Source organism: Ahaetulla prasina, chromosome 2 (assembly GCF_028640845.1).
Source record: "Ahaetulla prasina isolate Xishuangbanna chromosome 2, ASM2864084v1, whole genome shotgun sequence".
In the NCBI taxonomy this organism is placed as follows: domain Eukaryota; kingdom Metazoa; phylum Chordata; class Lepidosauria; order Squamata; family Colubridae; genus Ahaetulla; species Ahaetulla prasina.
This window is the reverse complement of record NC_080540.1, coordinates 184,141,250-184,156,881: the sequence shown is the minus strand read 5'-3', so window position 1 is coordinate 184,156,881 and position 15,632 is coordinate 184,141,250. Positions and strand designations below refer to the sequence as shown.

Below are 15,632 nucleotides of genomic sequence, written 5' to 3'. Positions count from 1 at the left end.
TATATCTATCATACATAATAAACATCATCTTTCCTTATATAAATTTAACGTTTACCTCATAATCTTCCCCATATTCCCCATACCATAAATTTCTAAACAATTTACATCCCATTTATCATACAATCCATAACTTCTTTCTACTTTTTATATTCAGAAATATCGCTTATAATTTACCCTATCCCATGAAAGGAAAGTCTTTTCATTTGAAAATATTACCTCTTTACTCCTTGCTCTTTACGTTTAATAATAAGCATACTTTGATCCTTCCCTACGGCTTTCTGTGTTTCTTCTCCTAAATTTACAGCCCCAATTTTAGATTGTATTTGCTTTGCTTCCTTTCCCCCCTTTTTTAAGCATTCCCACCTCTCCTTTCATCTTAACTTCTAACAATGGCAAACTTCCAACCTTCAATACTTTAGAATAAAAATCTCTTGCTTTAAAAACTATATAAAGACAATATTTCCCTCCCTTATAGTTTACTGTTAATCCAGCTGGTACATTCCATCTGTACTGTATCTGGAGGTTTCTAAGCTGATCCACCAAAAAGCATATTCTTTTCTATTTCTTAACATTTTAGGAGGAATTTCTTTCAATACCAATACCTCTTGTCCCAATATTTGAATTTTATTTTTATAAGAAACTTGTGAAATTTCATTCCTAATCTTCCTAGATGTAAAATAAATTACTACATTTCTTGGCAAATGTCTCTGCATTGCAACCCATGAATTAACATGGTAATTTTTTTCAATTTGGATTTCAAAGTCCATTGATTTCTGTCCAATCAGCTGTGCAAAAGCCTCTGCAAAAATCTTTTTTAAGTCCTCTCGTTTATTTTCTTTCAAACCTCTTACTCTCAATGCAGATTCCATAACTCTGTATTGCAATAAAACTTGCTCTACTTCTGCTCTCCCCGCCTTGATCTGGAGCATCTCTATTTTATTTTTTAAGTCCAAATTAAGTTGATTAATTTCTTCAACTCTATCATCCAACTGCTTTATATTCTCCACCTTGGTCTGAAACTCCTCTATTTTGCTTTTTAAGTTCGAATTAACTTGATCCATCTCTTCCACTTTTTGATCCAATTGTTCTGTGTATTCAACCAAAGTCTTAAAGGCTGCCACCACTTCTTCTCTTATTTCTTCATCCTCAGCTGCAACAAAGTCTTTAATTTTCAATATTTTCTCCTCAGTTTCCTTAATTTTTTTATCCCAAACAGAAATTTGAGCCTTCAGAAATTCCTTCAGTTCCTCTTGTAATTTATGTTGTTGAACTAACGGCGCTCCAACTTCCGTGAAAACAGCAGGCTATATTTGTACAGAAGCCATCTTACTTTAATTTTATAATTTGAAACAAAGTCAAAGTGTTTTCATAAGCACAGTATTTAAGTTAAATAAGTCAGTTGTATAATCCTTCCAGCTTTCACTTTATAGTTTCTTCATATAAACGTAAAATCCAGCAAGTTTAAGCAAAGTTATAAACTGTAACAGTGTTAATAAACACCTCTTTGACTTTCACTTTCATGCCCATTATACTCAGACGCCATTTCCTTTCTTCTCAAACGGAATCCACACACGGGGTTGAGGTCTGGTACTTACATCTACCTTGCCTCCTGACATTGCTCTGTCTGGTTAAATCAAAAATTCATTTAAACTCAATATTGATCGCAGATGTGGTCGCAGCGTTTTGCTCTGCCAAAAAAGACAGAGGCGTCCTGGATCTGGAGCTCTTTGGGTTCCCAAGGGAGCTCTCCCCTTCAAGCCTCCAGGATCATTCCTGGTGCTTTTGGGGGAGCTCTACCTCCACCCGATCGCTCACCTTTCTTCACCCGAGGGAAAGGTTTCTAAGCCGCTAGACAGCTGATTTTCACTGTCTTAGCGGCTCTACGCGATCCAGGGTTGGCAGTCTAAAAAGACCATCCTCAACAACCAGCGGAGCCACAGGAAGTCAGGTTCTAGTGGTTCTTGTATGATTTTGTACAATTCTGCGGGGAGTCCGTCTGGACCAGGGGTTTTATTGTTTGTTTTTTTTTGTTTCTTAAATGCCTCAGTTATTTCCATTGTTATTATTCTTTCATTTAGCATCGCTCTCATTGTATCTGTTATTTTGGTTAGACCAGCTTTTTCCAAATATTGTTTAGTGATGTCTTCTGGTATATTATCTTAGCTTTACAAGTTCCTAAAAAATTCCTGAGCGATATATTTTTTAATCTTCATTCTGATGGTGAAAGATTTCCTTCTCATCCTGCAATTGGTGTATTCTTTTATTCTCTTTTTCCTTTTTCAGCTTGTATGCTAACCATCTCCCTGGCTTATTTGCACATTCAAAGAAGTTTCGTTTCACCATTTTAACTTTTTGTTCCATTTCCTCTTGTACCATTAAGCTTAATCTATGTTTTATTAAATCCCCCTTTTTTTTTTTTTTGAGGTTCTTTCTGTAAGTCTAAATCCAGTTTTTTGAGTTCATCCTGTAGAGCGTTTTGCTGTTGCTTCTTTTTCTTATTTCTCCTTGCCATGTATGTTATTGTTACTCCACGAATATATGCTTTTGCCGCATGTTTTACAATGATGTTTCTTCTGTTTTCTTTGGAAAACGAATTTCATTTCTTTTTCCACCATTTGCATGTATTCCTTATCTTTTAGGATGTTTTGGTTCATTGTCCATCTCCACCTCTTCCGTTCTCTCCATATCACTTTTATTGGGTTGTGGTCTGTCCATGTGTTTGTTATTATGTCTACCTCTTGGATGTCTGCTCTCATTCCTGAGGTCATCCAGACCATTTATTTATTTATTTATTTATTTATTTATTTATTTAATCATATTTATATACCGCCCTATCTCCCGAGGGACTCAGGGCGGTTTACAGGCACTAAAAACAGATAAATACAATATAAATACAATATAAAAACAATTAAAAAACTTATTCTAAAGCCCATTAATTAAAAGGTATAAAAATAAAACCCAATTTAAAACCCATAAATTTAAAATCTAACTCAGTCCTGCACAATTAAATAAGTATGTTTTAAGCCCGCGGCGGAAGGTCTGAAGGTCCGAAAGCTGACGAAGTCCGGGGGGTAGATCGTTCCAGAGGGTGGGAGCCCCACAGAGAAGGCCCTTCCTGGGCGTCGCCAGGCGACATTGCCTCGCTGGCGGCACCCTGAGGAGACCCTCTCTGTGAGGCGCACGGGTCGGTGAGAGGTATTCGGTAGCAGTAGGCGGTCCCGTAAATAACCCGGCCCAATGCCATGGGCGCTTTAAAGGTGGTCACCAAAACCTTGAAGCGCACCGGAAGGCCACAGGTAGCCAGTGCAGTCTGCGCAGGATGGGTGTTATCACGGGAGCCACGAGGGCTCCATCTATCACCAGCGCAGCCGCATTCTGGACTAACTGCAGCCTCCGGATGCCCTTCAAGGGAGCCCCATGTAGAGAGCATTGCAGTAATCCAGGCGGGGCGTCACGAGTGCGTGGTGACCGTGCATAGGCATCCCGGTCCAGAAAGGCGCAACTGGCGTACCAGGCGAACCTGGTAGAACGCTCTCCTGGAGACGGCCGTCAAATGCTCTTCTAGAGACAGCCGTTCATCCAGGAGGACGCCTAAGTTGCGGACCCTCTCCATCGGGGCCAATGACTCGCCACCGATGGTCAGCCGCGGATTTAGCTGACTGTACCGGGACGCCGGCATCCACAGCCACTCTGTCTTGGCGGGATTGAGCTTGAGCCTGTTTCTCCCCATCCAGACCCGTACGGCCTCCAGACACCGGGACAGCACTTCGATAACCGTTGGGGTGGTCCGGTGTAGAAAAGTACAGCTGGGTGTCATCCGCATACAGCTGGTACTTCACACCGAAACCACTGATGATCTCACCCAGCGGCTTCATGTAGATGTTAAACAGAAGGGGCGAGAGGATCGACCCCTGCGGCACCCCACAAGTGAGGCGCCTCGGGGCCGACCTCTGCCCCCCTGTCAACACCGACTGCGACCGGTCGGAGAGATAGGAGAACCACCGATAAGCGGTGCCTCCACTCCCAATCCCTCCAACCGGCGCAGCAGGATACCATGGTCGATGGTATCGAAAGCCGCTGAGAGGTCTAATAGGACCAGGGCAGAGGAACAACCCCTATCCCTGGCCCTCCAGAGATCATCCACCAACGCGACCAAAGCCGTCTCCGTGCTGTAACCGGGTCGGAAACCGGACTGGAACGGGTCTAGATAGACAGTTTCATCCAGGTGCAAGGGAAACTGATATGCCACCATACTCTCTACAACCTTCGCCACAAAGCGAAGGTTGGAGACCGGACGATAATTACCTAAAACAGCGGGTCAGGAAGGCTTCTTAAGGAGGGGCCTCACCACCGCCTCTTTCAAGGCGGCCGGGAAGACACCCTCCACCAAAGAAGCGATCGTAATCGCCTGGAGCCAGCCTCGTGTCACCTCCTGAGTGGCCAGCACCAGCCAGGAGGGGCACGGGTCCAGCAAACACGTGGTGGCATTCAACCTACCCAACAACCTGTCCATGTCCTCGGGAGCCACAGGGTCAAACTCATCCCAAACAATGTCGCCAAGACCACCCTCGAGCATCTCACCCGCATCACCGCAATCTTGGTCCAAACCATCCCGAAGCTGAACGATTTTATCGTATAGATAACCGTTAAACTCCTCAGCACGTCCCTGCAATGGGTCATCCCGCTCCCCCTGATGTAGGAGGGAGCGAGTCACCCGAAACAGGGTGGCTGGGCGGTTATCTGCCGATGCAATGAGGGAGGAGGCGTAGCTACGCCTCACTTCCCTCAATACCACTAGGTAAGTCCTAGTATAGGACTTCACTAGTGTCCGATCAGCTTCCGAACGGCTAGACCTCCAGGAACTCTCTAGGCGTCTTCTCCGGCGCTTCATCCCCCTCAGCTCCTCGGAGAACCAAGGAGCCGGTTGGGCCCTGTGCCGGGTCAGAGGCCGCAGAGGCACGACACGGTCTAAGGCCCCCGCCGCGGCCCGTTCCCAGGCCGCAACAAGTTCCTCAGCCAAGCCGTGAGCCAGACCCTCAGGGAATGGCCCAAGCTCCGTCCGGAACCCATCCGGGTCCATCAGGCGCCTGGGACGAAACCAACGTATCAGCTCCGTCTCCCTGCGGTGGTGAATGGCGGTCAGAAAGTCCAGGCGAAGAAGAGAGTGATCTGACCATGACAAAGGTTCAGTGACTATTTCCTTTAAGTCCAGATCTCTCAACCACTGACCAGAGAGAAAAATCAGGTCCAGAGTGCCTCCCCCAATGTGAGTAGGGCCATCAACTACTTGGGTCAGGTCCAAGGCCGTCATGGAAGCCATGAACTCCCGAGCTGCTGTCGATGACGAGCCGGAAGATGGCAAGTTAAAATCCCCCATGACTAAAAGTCTGGGGGTCTCAACTGCCACTCCGGCAAGCACCTCCAGGAGCTCGGGCAGGGCAGCTGTCACGCAGCAAGGAGCCAGGTACGCGACCAGCAAGCCCATCTGACATCTATGGCCCCACTTCACAAAGAGGGATTCACACCCGGCAATCTGAGGTACAGTGGTCTCCCTCGGCTCCAGACTCTCTCTAATCACAACCGCCACCCCCCCACCCCTACCCTGGGCTCTCGGCTGATGGAATGCACGGAAACCTGGCGGGCACATCTGTACCAGGGGCACGCCCCCTTCTGCGCCCAACCAGGTCTCCGTAATGCCTATAAAGTCCGCGGCACCCCCCTGAATAAGATCGTGAATTAGGGGGGCCTTATTGGCCACGGACCGTGCATTACACAACATCAGCCGAAGGCCCGGGCTCTGAGGGTCTTGGCCATCCGGGGAACGGGAAAAGTCTGGGGACTCGAGGCGCGCGATCGCCTGTAAGCATCGAGCGCGCACCCCCTTAACATGATTTGAGCCCCCACTTCCGCCAAATCTGCCCCTCCCCCATACCGTGCAAATAGCACCACCCTCCACCAGTGGAACACGAACTGCCTCCATAACCTTCGGACCTATTAACTCACCGCCACGAGCATGCACAGGAACTGATACCCCTAAAAATGCCCTCCCTGACGGGTTCTTCCCCCCACCCGACACTACCCTCCCCCCTTTAAAAAACCCTTTTTAAAAAACCCTTATTAAAAAACCTATCTACAAAACTTACGGGACCGCCTGCTGTTACCACATGCCTCCCACCGACCCGTACGCTCTCACAGAGAGGGACTTCTCAGGGTGCCGTCCGCCAAGCAATGTCGGCTGGCGGCCCCCAGAGGAAGGCCTTCTGTGGGGGCTCCACACTTTGGAACGAGCTTCCCCAAGCTTACGTCAAATACCTGACCTTCGGACTTTCTTGTGAACTGAAGACATATCTTTTCATTCGCGCGGGGCTGGCCTAAATTTTAAATTTTATATTTTAAATTTTAAATTTTAAATTACATAAATTTTATCGATTTTAAATTCTCTATTAATTTTAAATGGGGTTTGGTTTTATAAATTTTAAGGTTTTAGGCTAATTATAATAAGTTTTTTAATTCGTATTTTAAATGGTATATTGTGGTGTTCTGTATTTTATTGTTGCCTGTACACCGCCCTGAGTCCTTCGGGAGAAGGGCGGTATAAAAATCAAATAAATAAAATAAATAAATAAATAAAACCCCACAAATTCTTCTTCCTCGCATGCCACCTCTATTCCTCGCATGCCATGTCTATTCTTGATCATGATTGATGCGTGTTTGAATAGAAGGTATATTGATTGGTCTTTAAATTTAATTCTCTCCATGCGTCTTGTAAGTTTAATTCTTGTACCATCTCAAAGAATGTGTTTGGCAGTGTTCTTCGTCTTTTCTTATTTCTTTTACTACTTCTGTAGTCTTTTTTAACATTTACAACTGCATTAAAGTCCCCTATTAAACATATATTTTCATAGTCTATCTCTATTATTTTTTTTATGTAGTCTTCTGTAGAATTCTTCCTGTTTATTATTCGGAGCATATATTGCAATAAAGAGTATTTGTTTCTGATGGCGCTGCGGTAAAACTTGGGTCGGCGGATCTGAGATTGCCCGGCTGATGGCATCGTCGTGGCTGCCCGTTTAGCTGTTTTCGCCCCCCGGCCCAGTAGACGATCTTCCTCGCAGCCGCGGGAGAGGTCTGTGGACCTTTTAGGACCCGCGGCTGCTGAGAACGGGCCGGGAGGGCGATCGGCGTATGACGGTGGCCATTTTAGAGGCCCGGGAGGAGGCGGCGTGGTGGTCGGCGTTTCGGTTGGCGAGCCAGCCTCCCCCTCAGCTTTCCCTGGCTTGCTCCCCTTGTTTTCTACCTCAAGGATTCTTAAGGACTCTTTTATTATTAATAACGGCGGTCCCCTCGATATCGGAGGGAGGAGGCGATACCGGAGGTAAGGAGGGCGGTTTGGCCTATTTTTGGGCCTGGCTTTCCTGCCACAAGATCTCCCTTGTCGCAAGGGCAACGGCGCACCATTTGATATCGGAGAGGAGGAGGACGTTTCGGCCGCCTTTTTGGCCTGGTTTGGCCTGGCTCCCCAATAGCGGCAATGTCAGCCGCGCCCCCCCTTCCCCCGTTTGCTGGGGACTTTGGGACGTATAACATCTTTTGGGCACCTTGTGATCTTTTTGGGAGTTGTTGCTGGGCCATATTGGAGCCAGACTGGAGTTCTGGGAGCTGCTGGGAGCTGTTGGGGAGTTCCATCTGGAGACAACAATTGGACTTGGAAGGCAGCTATGGAGCGCCTTTCCCTCCCCCCCTCTTTTTGGGACCCGGATGTTTTTCTGGACAGATTGTGTTATCCAAGTCCTGGATTATTAGTTCTGGTTTATGGACTTACCAGGACCGTACCATGGGTCTGATGGTTAGAATATATTTTACATCTTATATTTTATATGTTACATCTTATATCCCATTTGTACCATGGAGATTGACTGTCCATTTTTACATCTTACGTCATCTTATATCTGGATCCTAATTAGAGAGCTACCTCAGGAGAACATCTCTGTTAACATCTCTGTTAGTCCGGGACAATCTATTTTCTGCTGACTTTTATTGTTTTATTGCATGGGCTATGCTAGATCCGAACTCTTGCGCCTGCGAGGTGCCCCCGCCTCGTGGGAACGGCCTGTTACCTTACCTAAGGCCGGCCTCAATGACGGGTCTTGGGACCCACAGAGGTGGCATGCGAAGAGGAAGAGCCTTTGGGGTTTTTTAGATAGGGCATTTTTAAGGGGTGGGAGGGTTAGGGCGGGTGTTGGGGGTAGCCCGTCGGGAGGGAAACCAGTCCCTGCGCGTGCTCGTGGCGATTATTTAGTGGGTTCGGAGGTTATGGGGGGGGAATGTGTTCCTTTTTGTGAGGGTGGTTCCATTTGCACGGTAAGTGGGAGGGGCAGATATGGTGGAAGGGGGATCGACGGTCTAGGGGTCACGTTCGATGTCTGCAAGCGATCGCGTGCCCGATCCTCTGACTTTTCCTGCTCCCGGATGGTCAAGACCCCCAGAGCCTGGGCCTTCGTCTCATGTTATGCAACGCACGGTCCGTGGCCAATAAGGCCCCCCTAATATACGATCTTATTCAGGGGGGCGCCACGGATCTTATAGGCGTTACGGAGACCTGGTTGGGCACTGAAGGGGGCGTGCCCCTGGTCGAAATGTGCCCACCGGGTTTCCGTGCATTCCATCAGCCGAGGGCCCAGGGTAGGGGTGGGGGGGTGGCGGTTGCTATTAAAGAGAGTCTAGAGCCGAGGGAGACCACTGTACCTCAGATTGCCGGTGTGAATCCTCTTGTGAGATGGGGTCATAGGTGTCAGATGGGCTTGCTGGTCACGTACCTGGCTCCTTGCTGCGTGACAGCTGCCCTGCCCGAGCTCCTGGAGGTGCTTGCCAGGGTGGCAGTGGAGACCCCCAGACTTTTAGTCATGGGGGACTTTAACTTGCCATCTGCCGGCTTGTCATCGACAGTGGCTCGGGAGTTCATAGCTTCCATGACGGCCTTGGACCTGACTCAAGTAGTGGATGGCCCCACTCACACTGGGGGTGGCACACTGGACCTGATTTTTATCTCTGGTCAGTGGTTGAAGGATCTGGATTTGAGAGATGTAGTCATAGAACCTTTGTCATGGTCAGATCACTCTCCTTCGCCTGGCCTTTCTGCCCGCCCCCCAACCCCGCAGGGAGACGGACCCACAACGCTGGTCCCGCCCCAGGCGCCTGATGGACCCGGAGAGGTTCCGGACGGAGCTTGGGCCACTTCCTGAGGGTCTGGCTCACGGCACGGCAGAGGAACTAGCCGCAGCCTGGCAATGGGCTGCGGCTGGGGCTTTAGACTGTGTCGTGCCTCTGCGGCCTCTGACCCGGCGCAGGTCCCAACCGCCCTTGGTTCTCCGAGGAGCTGAGGGGGATGAAACGCCGGAGAAGACGCCTAGAGAGCTCCTGGAGGTCTAGCCGTTTAGAGGCTGATCGGACACTAGTTAGGTCCTATACTAGGACCTACCTAGTGGCACTGAGGGAAGCGAGGCGTTGCTACGCCTCCTCCCTCATTGCGTCGGCAGATAACCGCCCAGCCGCCCTGTTTCGGGTGACCCGTTCCCTCCTTCACCAGGGGGAGCGGGATGACCCGTTGCAGGGACGTGCTGAGGAGTTTAACGGTTATCTATACGATAAAATCGTTCAGCTTCGAGACGGTTTAGACCAAACTTGCGGTGATTCAGATGGGGCGTCTGAGGGTGGTCTTGGTGATATTTTCTGGGATGAGTTTGACCCTGTCGCTCCCGAGGACATGGACAGGTTGTTGGGTAGGCTGAATGCCACCACGTGTTTACTGGACCCGTGCCCCTCCTGGCTGGTGCTGGCCACTCAGGAGGTGACACGAGGCTGGCTCCAGGCGACACGAGTGCCTCCTTGTTGGAGGGAGTCTTCCGCCACCTTGAAAGAGGCGGTGGTGAGGCCCTCCTCAAGAAGCCCTCCTGGACCCGGCTGTTTTAGGTAATTATCGTCCGGTCTCCAACCCGCTCATGCGAAGGTTGTTGAGAGTATGGTGGCATATCAGTTTCCCTACACCTGGATGAAACTGTCTATCTAGACCCGTTCCAGTCCGGTTTCCGCCCGGTTACAGCACGGAGACGGCTTTGGTCGCGTTGGTGGATGATCTCTGGAGGCCAGGGATAGGGGTTGCTCCTCTGTCCTGGTCCTATTAGACCTCTCAGCGGCTTTCGATACCATCGACCATGGTATCCTGCTGCGCCGGTTGGAGGATTGGGAGTGGGAGGCACCGTTTATCGGTGGTTCTCCTCTATCTCTCCGACCGTCGCAGACGGTGTTGACAGGGGCAGAGGTCACCCGGCGCCTCACTTGTGGGTGCCGCGGGGTTCGATCCTCTCGCCCCTTCTGTTCAACATCTATATGAAGCCGCTGGGTGAGATCATCAGTGGCTTCGGTGTGAGGTACCAGCTGTACGCTGACGACACCCAGCTGTACTTTTCCACACCGGGCCACCCCAATGAAGCTATCGAAGTGCTGTCCCGGTGTTTGGAAGCCGTACGGGTCTGGATGGGGAGAAACAGGCTCAAGCTCAATCCCTCCAAGACAGAGTGGCTGTGGATGCCGGCATCCTGCACAGTCAGCTGAGTCCTCGGCTGACTGTTGGGGCAGTCATTGGCCCCGATGGAGAGGGTGCGCAACTTGGGCGTTCTCCTGGATGAACGGCTGTCTTTTGAAGACCATTTGACGGCCGTCTCCAGGAGAGCTTTCCACCAGGTTCGCCTGGTGTCCCAGTTGCGCCCCTTTCTAGACCGGGATGCCTTATGCACGGTCACTCACGCCCTCGTGACGTCTCGCCTGGATTACTGCAATGCTCTCTACATGGGGCTCCCCTTGAGGGGCATTCCGGAGGCTTCAGTTAGTCCAGAATGCGGCTGCGCGGGTGATAGAGGGAGCCCCTCGTGGCTCCCGTGTGACACCTATCCTGCGCAGACTGCACTGGCTACCTGTGGCCTTCCGGGTGCGCTTCAAGGTGCTGGTGACAATCTTTAAAGCGCTCCATGGCATAGGGCCGGGCTATTTACGGGACCGCCTACTGCTACCAAATACCTCTCACCGACCGTGCGCTCTCACAGGAGGGACTCCTCAGGTGCCGTCAGCTAGGCAGTGCCGTCTGGCGACACCCAGGGGAAGGGCCTTCTCTGTGGGGGCTCCCACCCTCTGGAACGAACTCCCTCCAGGACTTCGTCAACTTCCGGACCTCCGAACCTTTCGTCGCGAGCTTAAAACACACCTATTCATCTGCGCGGGACTGGATTAGATTTTAAAAAATTGGTTTTAAGGGGTTTTTATTATTTATATTGTTTTAAAAATTAGGCTATAGAATAAGTTTTTTAATTGTTGTTTTTAATCTGTATTTATATGTGTTTTAACTGCCTGTGAACCGCCCTGAGTCCTTAGGGAGATAGGGCGGTATATAAATATAAATAAATAAATAAATAAATAAAATAAATTTGTTGATACCTCCATCATTAATATTTTTCCTTCCTTATCTGCATATATTTGTTTGGGTTTTAACCATTCTTCGCTATTCCTCTCTTCTTTTGGTGTGCTAGAGATACTTATAGCTTCCCAATTCTAGGGTATTCTAATAAATTACCATATTGTTTCTTGATGTGGACTTCTTGGAGAAGACAGACAATGTCCAAATTCAATATTTGTAATTTTGTCAGGGTTTGTATTATTAACACATGGTGAGCCACTTCAAATAATGAAGTGGAACAGTTACCTACATATTCATTTTCCAGATCAGTATCCTATAAAGTTTTACGATCTTCCTTTACATTCAATATTTCTGAACACTTATAAACCTTCTCTACCTGATCATGTTTGTGTCCAAAATACATATGCCAAAATATGCCACAGAAATCACATCCTACAAACTGAATGGAAATAAATCTACAGAACCATTTGCAAATTCAGGAATGAGTTGTACACCAGGACTGCAAAGCTTAGTTCAAACAGAAAATAGGGAGAACCTCTGAGCCTTCACCTGAGGGTAGCGTCTTTTGATGTTGTTGAGAGTCCCTTCTGGTAACTTGGCCAACTCTGTGTCCCGTACAGCATGGACAGTAGTAGCTCGTACTTGATGGGTCAGAGCTTCTACCTATATCACAAGAAATGAGTCAGAGCAGGTAAATCACATCATCACAGTCTTCCCACATGAAAAAGATCGCTCCTCAGGTAGTGAGAGATGCTCTTCTGTAAGTATAAATACATAGTCCTCACTTAATGACAGTAATTGGGACTGGAATTTCCACTGCGAAGTGTTGTGGTCATAAAGCATGATGTCATGTGACTATGATGCTTAGCAGTTCTAAAAGTCTCTGGTTACTATTGTTAAGTGAGGATCACATGGGTTGTTAAGAGAGGATATAACATGATAATGGTTTCAAAAAATACAATTTTTATTAAGGATTTTAACTACAATATTATGATGTATTGCGTCGTTTTGTAAGTCCCAGTACTAAAAGCAGCTTGATAATTTTTTTGTTTCTGCTTAGAATCTTTAATCTTCTAAGATTTTAGTCCCCCAGATTTAGTGTCCAGTTATAAATTTACTTATCTTCGTTGACTTACAATAGCCAAGGTAGCCAAAATATATCTGGTTCCCACAAGAACCTATTTATTTTCTTATAGTTAATTCCAAAATCTTAAGAATAAAAGTCAGTATTCCAAATTTATGTGGACTCTTTAATTTATCATTTTCTTAGAAAAAAATCTTATTTAGTGTTTTTGCTGTTTAATTCAAATTCTTTCTTAGGTTTATAACTAATTTTCTTTTGTTCAGAACTGAAGCTAAACTCACCCAGCAACTTTCCAAAGTTATCACTCCAAAGGTCTTAATAGATTTAAGATGGTTAATAGGCAATTTCTAAAAATGTTTAGATAATGAGGCTTGCAAACCTAGCATCCTTTAAAAGCAGGATGGCTAATCCCTTTGTCTCCCAGTGCTTAAAATTATGAAAACTGCTGTTTTAGAGTCTCCTTGTGAGGAACAATCATCCAGAGCACACGTGGGTGATTTCCTGTCCTCCTATATTCAGAGAGGTTCCAAAGACCAAGTCCATTGTTTTTTGATCTTTGCCACAATTGCTGGCTCAACTTTTGTCATGCCTCCACTGGAAGTTTCATGTGTTTGCAACTTCCAAATTCCAGCTGGCTTCTCTATTGACTTTATTTATGGGAAGCCAGCAGGGAAGGTCACAAATCATGACCATAAGACTGTGGGATACTGCAATGATTGGAAATCCAGGCTAGTTGCAAAGTGCCCAGATTGCAATCATGTGACCATGGCCAGAACTCTGAGGACCAATTGTAGCTGCCATTCATCCAGTGCCATCGCAAATTCAAACAGTCAGTAAGCAAGTAGTTATTAAGCAAGGGCCACCTGGTCTACAATTGGTCTAGAACAAGAATCTGATGCGTTGTCTATGAATCTTCTTAAAATACAAAGTGTGTAACTCATATTTGGGCTCAAAAGGATAGTAGAGGATTTACCACTTTGGTGTAGCTGTCCCTGCAGTGGCATGTAGGGGTTTTCCTTACTTAGAACTTACCACTCCAATGAGGTCCCCACGCCCGTATTCTCCAACTAGTTCCTTCTTGCCATTGGCTTTCTGGATGACAGAACGCAAGCGCCCATTCAGCACAATATAGGTGCAGTCAGATTTGTCACCTTGCCTGGAGGGAAAGGAAGAATCATGGATTAAATTGTTCCCCTTCTCTAATAATCAGTAAAGTCTACCTTGAAGCAAGTTATTTCTGTGCAAATATCATGGCACAGTGTGCATCTAACTGAATGGGAGATTCTTTAGCAAAGGAAAGGCATCAAATGGAGGCCAGGGAGCCAAGGAAACAGCTCATTTGTCTTACCTGTAAAGTGCTCGCCCAGCCTCTACTGCCATCCAATCAATAGCGAAGTCCATTTGCCGCACAAAAGGAGACATGCGGGCTGCCACAGTATGAGCCACACTCAGCACCACACTTGGCTGTTCCCTCATAATCCTAAGGAAGAGTCAGAAGTTACTGGAAGGCTTTGCAATAAAAAAAGTTCCAGTCCATTTCTCAGTTTTGCCAGAATCAAGAAAGAAATAGATCCAATTTGGATTCAGGGAAGATGCTGCTAGTTAAGAGTTACAGCAATAAGCATGGTGAATCTCAGGGCAAAGCTATATTAACCTTTACTGATTTATTCATTTTTTATTCTTGGGAGATAAGAGCAGCAAAAAGAAGCTACTCTGAAAAGCTAAAGAATCAGTTTTCAGCAAATGAACCAGCAAACATGTGGAAAACTCTTAAAAATATCACCGGCTATGGCAAACCTCCTTCCCAGGCTGAAGGTAATCAACAACTGGCAGATGACCTGAATGAGTTTTACTGCAGGTTTGAAAGGAAACTACAGCCACCTATCTCCACAACCCCCATCTCAGACACACCAACAACAGCCAAGCCTCCTACAACTGACCCCATTTCATTGGGTTCACAACCCCTAGTGATCACAGAAAAGGAAGTGCAGGACCTATTTCACAGACAAAAGCCAGGAAAAGCTCCAGGCCCAGACAAGATAACTCCTTCTTGCTTAAAAGTCTGTGCTGACCAATTGGCCCCATCTTCACCCATATTTTCAATAAATCACTAGAGATGTGTTATGTTCCTTCTTGCTTCAAACGCTCTGCCATCATCCCAGTGCCAAGAAGCCCACCATCAAGGAACTGAATGACTACAGACCAGTTGCTTTAACATCTGTAGTCATGAAAACCTTTGAAAGGCTAGTGCTTTCCTACCTGAAAACCATCACGGATCCGCTGTTAGACCCCTTGCAATTTGCATACCGAGCAAATAGATCAACAGATGATGCTGTTAATATGGCTCTGCACTACATCCTACAACATCTTGAGTCTCCAAAGACCTATGCAAGGGTCCTTTTTGTAGACTTTAGTTCAGCATTCAATACCATCATTCCAGACATTCTCCTAACTAAGCTAAACCAGCTACAGGTACCGGAACAGGCTTGTAAGTGGATCACAAGCTTCCTAACAAACAGGAAGCAGCAGGTGAAGCTAAGCAAGATCACATCAAATACCTGTACAATTAGCACAGGGGCCCCCCAAGGCTGTGTGCTCTCCCCACTTCTCTTCTCTCTGTATACCAATGACTGCATCTCCAATGATCCATCAGTTAAGCTACTGAAGTTCGCAGATGACACAACAGTGATTGGTCTCATTCGAGACAATGACGAATCCGCATATAGACAAGAGGTCGAACGACTAGCCTTGTGGTGCAACCAAAACAATCTGGAACTGAACACACTCAAAACCGTAGAAATGGTGGTAGACTTTAGGAGAAACCCTTCCATACTTCCACCTCTCACAATACTTGACAACACAGTATCAACAGTAGAAACCTTCAAATTTCTGGGTTCTATCATATCGCAAGATCTCAAATGGACAGCTAACATCAAAACATCATTAAAAAAGGACAACAAAGAATGTTCTTTCTGCGCCAACTCAGTAAGCTCAAACTGCCCAAGGAGCTGCTGATCCAATTCTACAGAGGAATTATTGAGTCTGTCATTTGCACCTCTATAACTGTCTGGTTCGGTTCTG

At 47.1% G+C, this 15,632-nt stretch overlaps 1 protein-coding gene across 7 annotated transcripts in view; it reads right to left on the bottom strand.

Moving 5' to 3' along the window:
• PNPLA6 (patatin like phospholipase domain containing 6) overlaps window positions 1-15,632 on the bottom strand; it is a 110,239-nt gene that overhangs the window by 58,686 nt on the left and 35,921 nt on the right. For all 7 annotated transcript variants that reach the window (XM_058168316.1, XM_058168320.1, XM_058168319.1 and 4 more), the window contains 3 exons: window positions 13,900-14,031; window positions 13,584-13,707; window positions 12,017-12,130 (listed from right to left, as the gene is read on the bottom strand). In XM_058168316.1, the coding sequence (XP_058024299.1) occupies window positions 12,017-12,130; window positions 13,584-13,707; window positions 13,900-14,031 (370 nt within the window). The remainder of the gene's footprint in view (window positions 1-12,016; window positions 12,131-13,583; window positions 13,708-13,899; window positions 14,032-15,632) is intronic.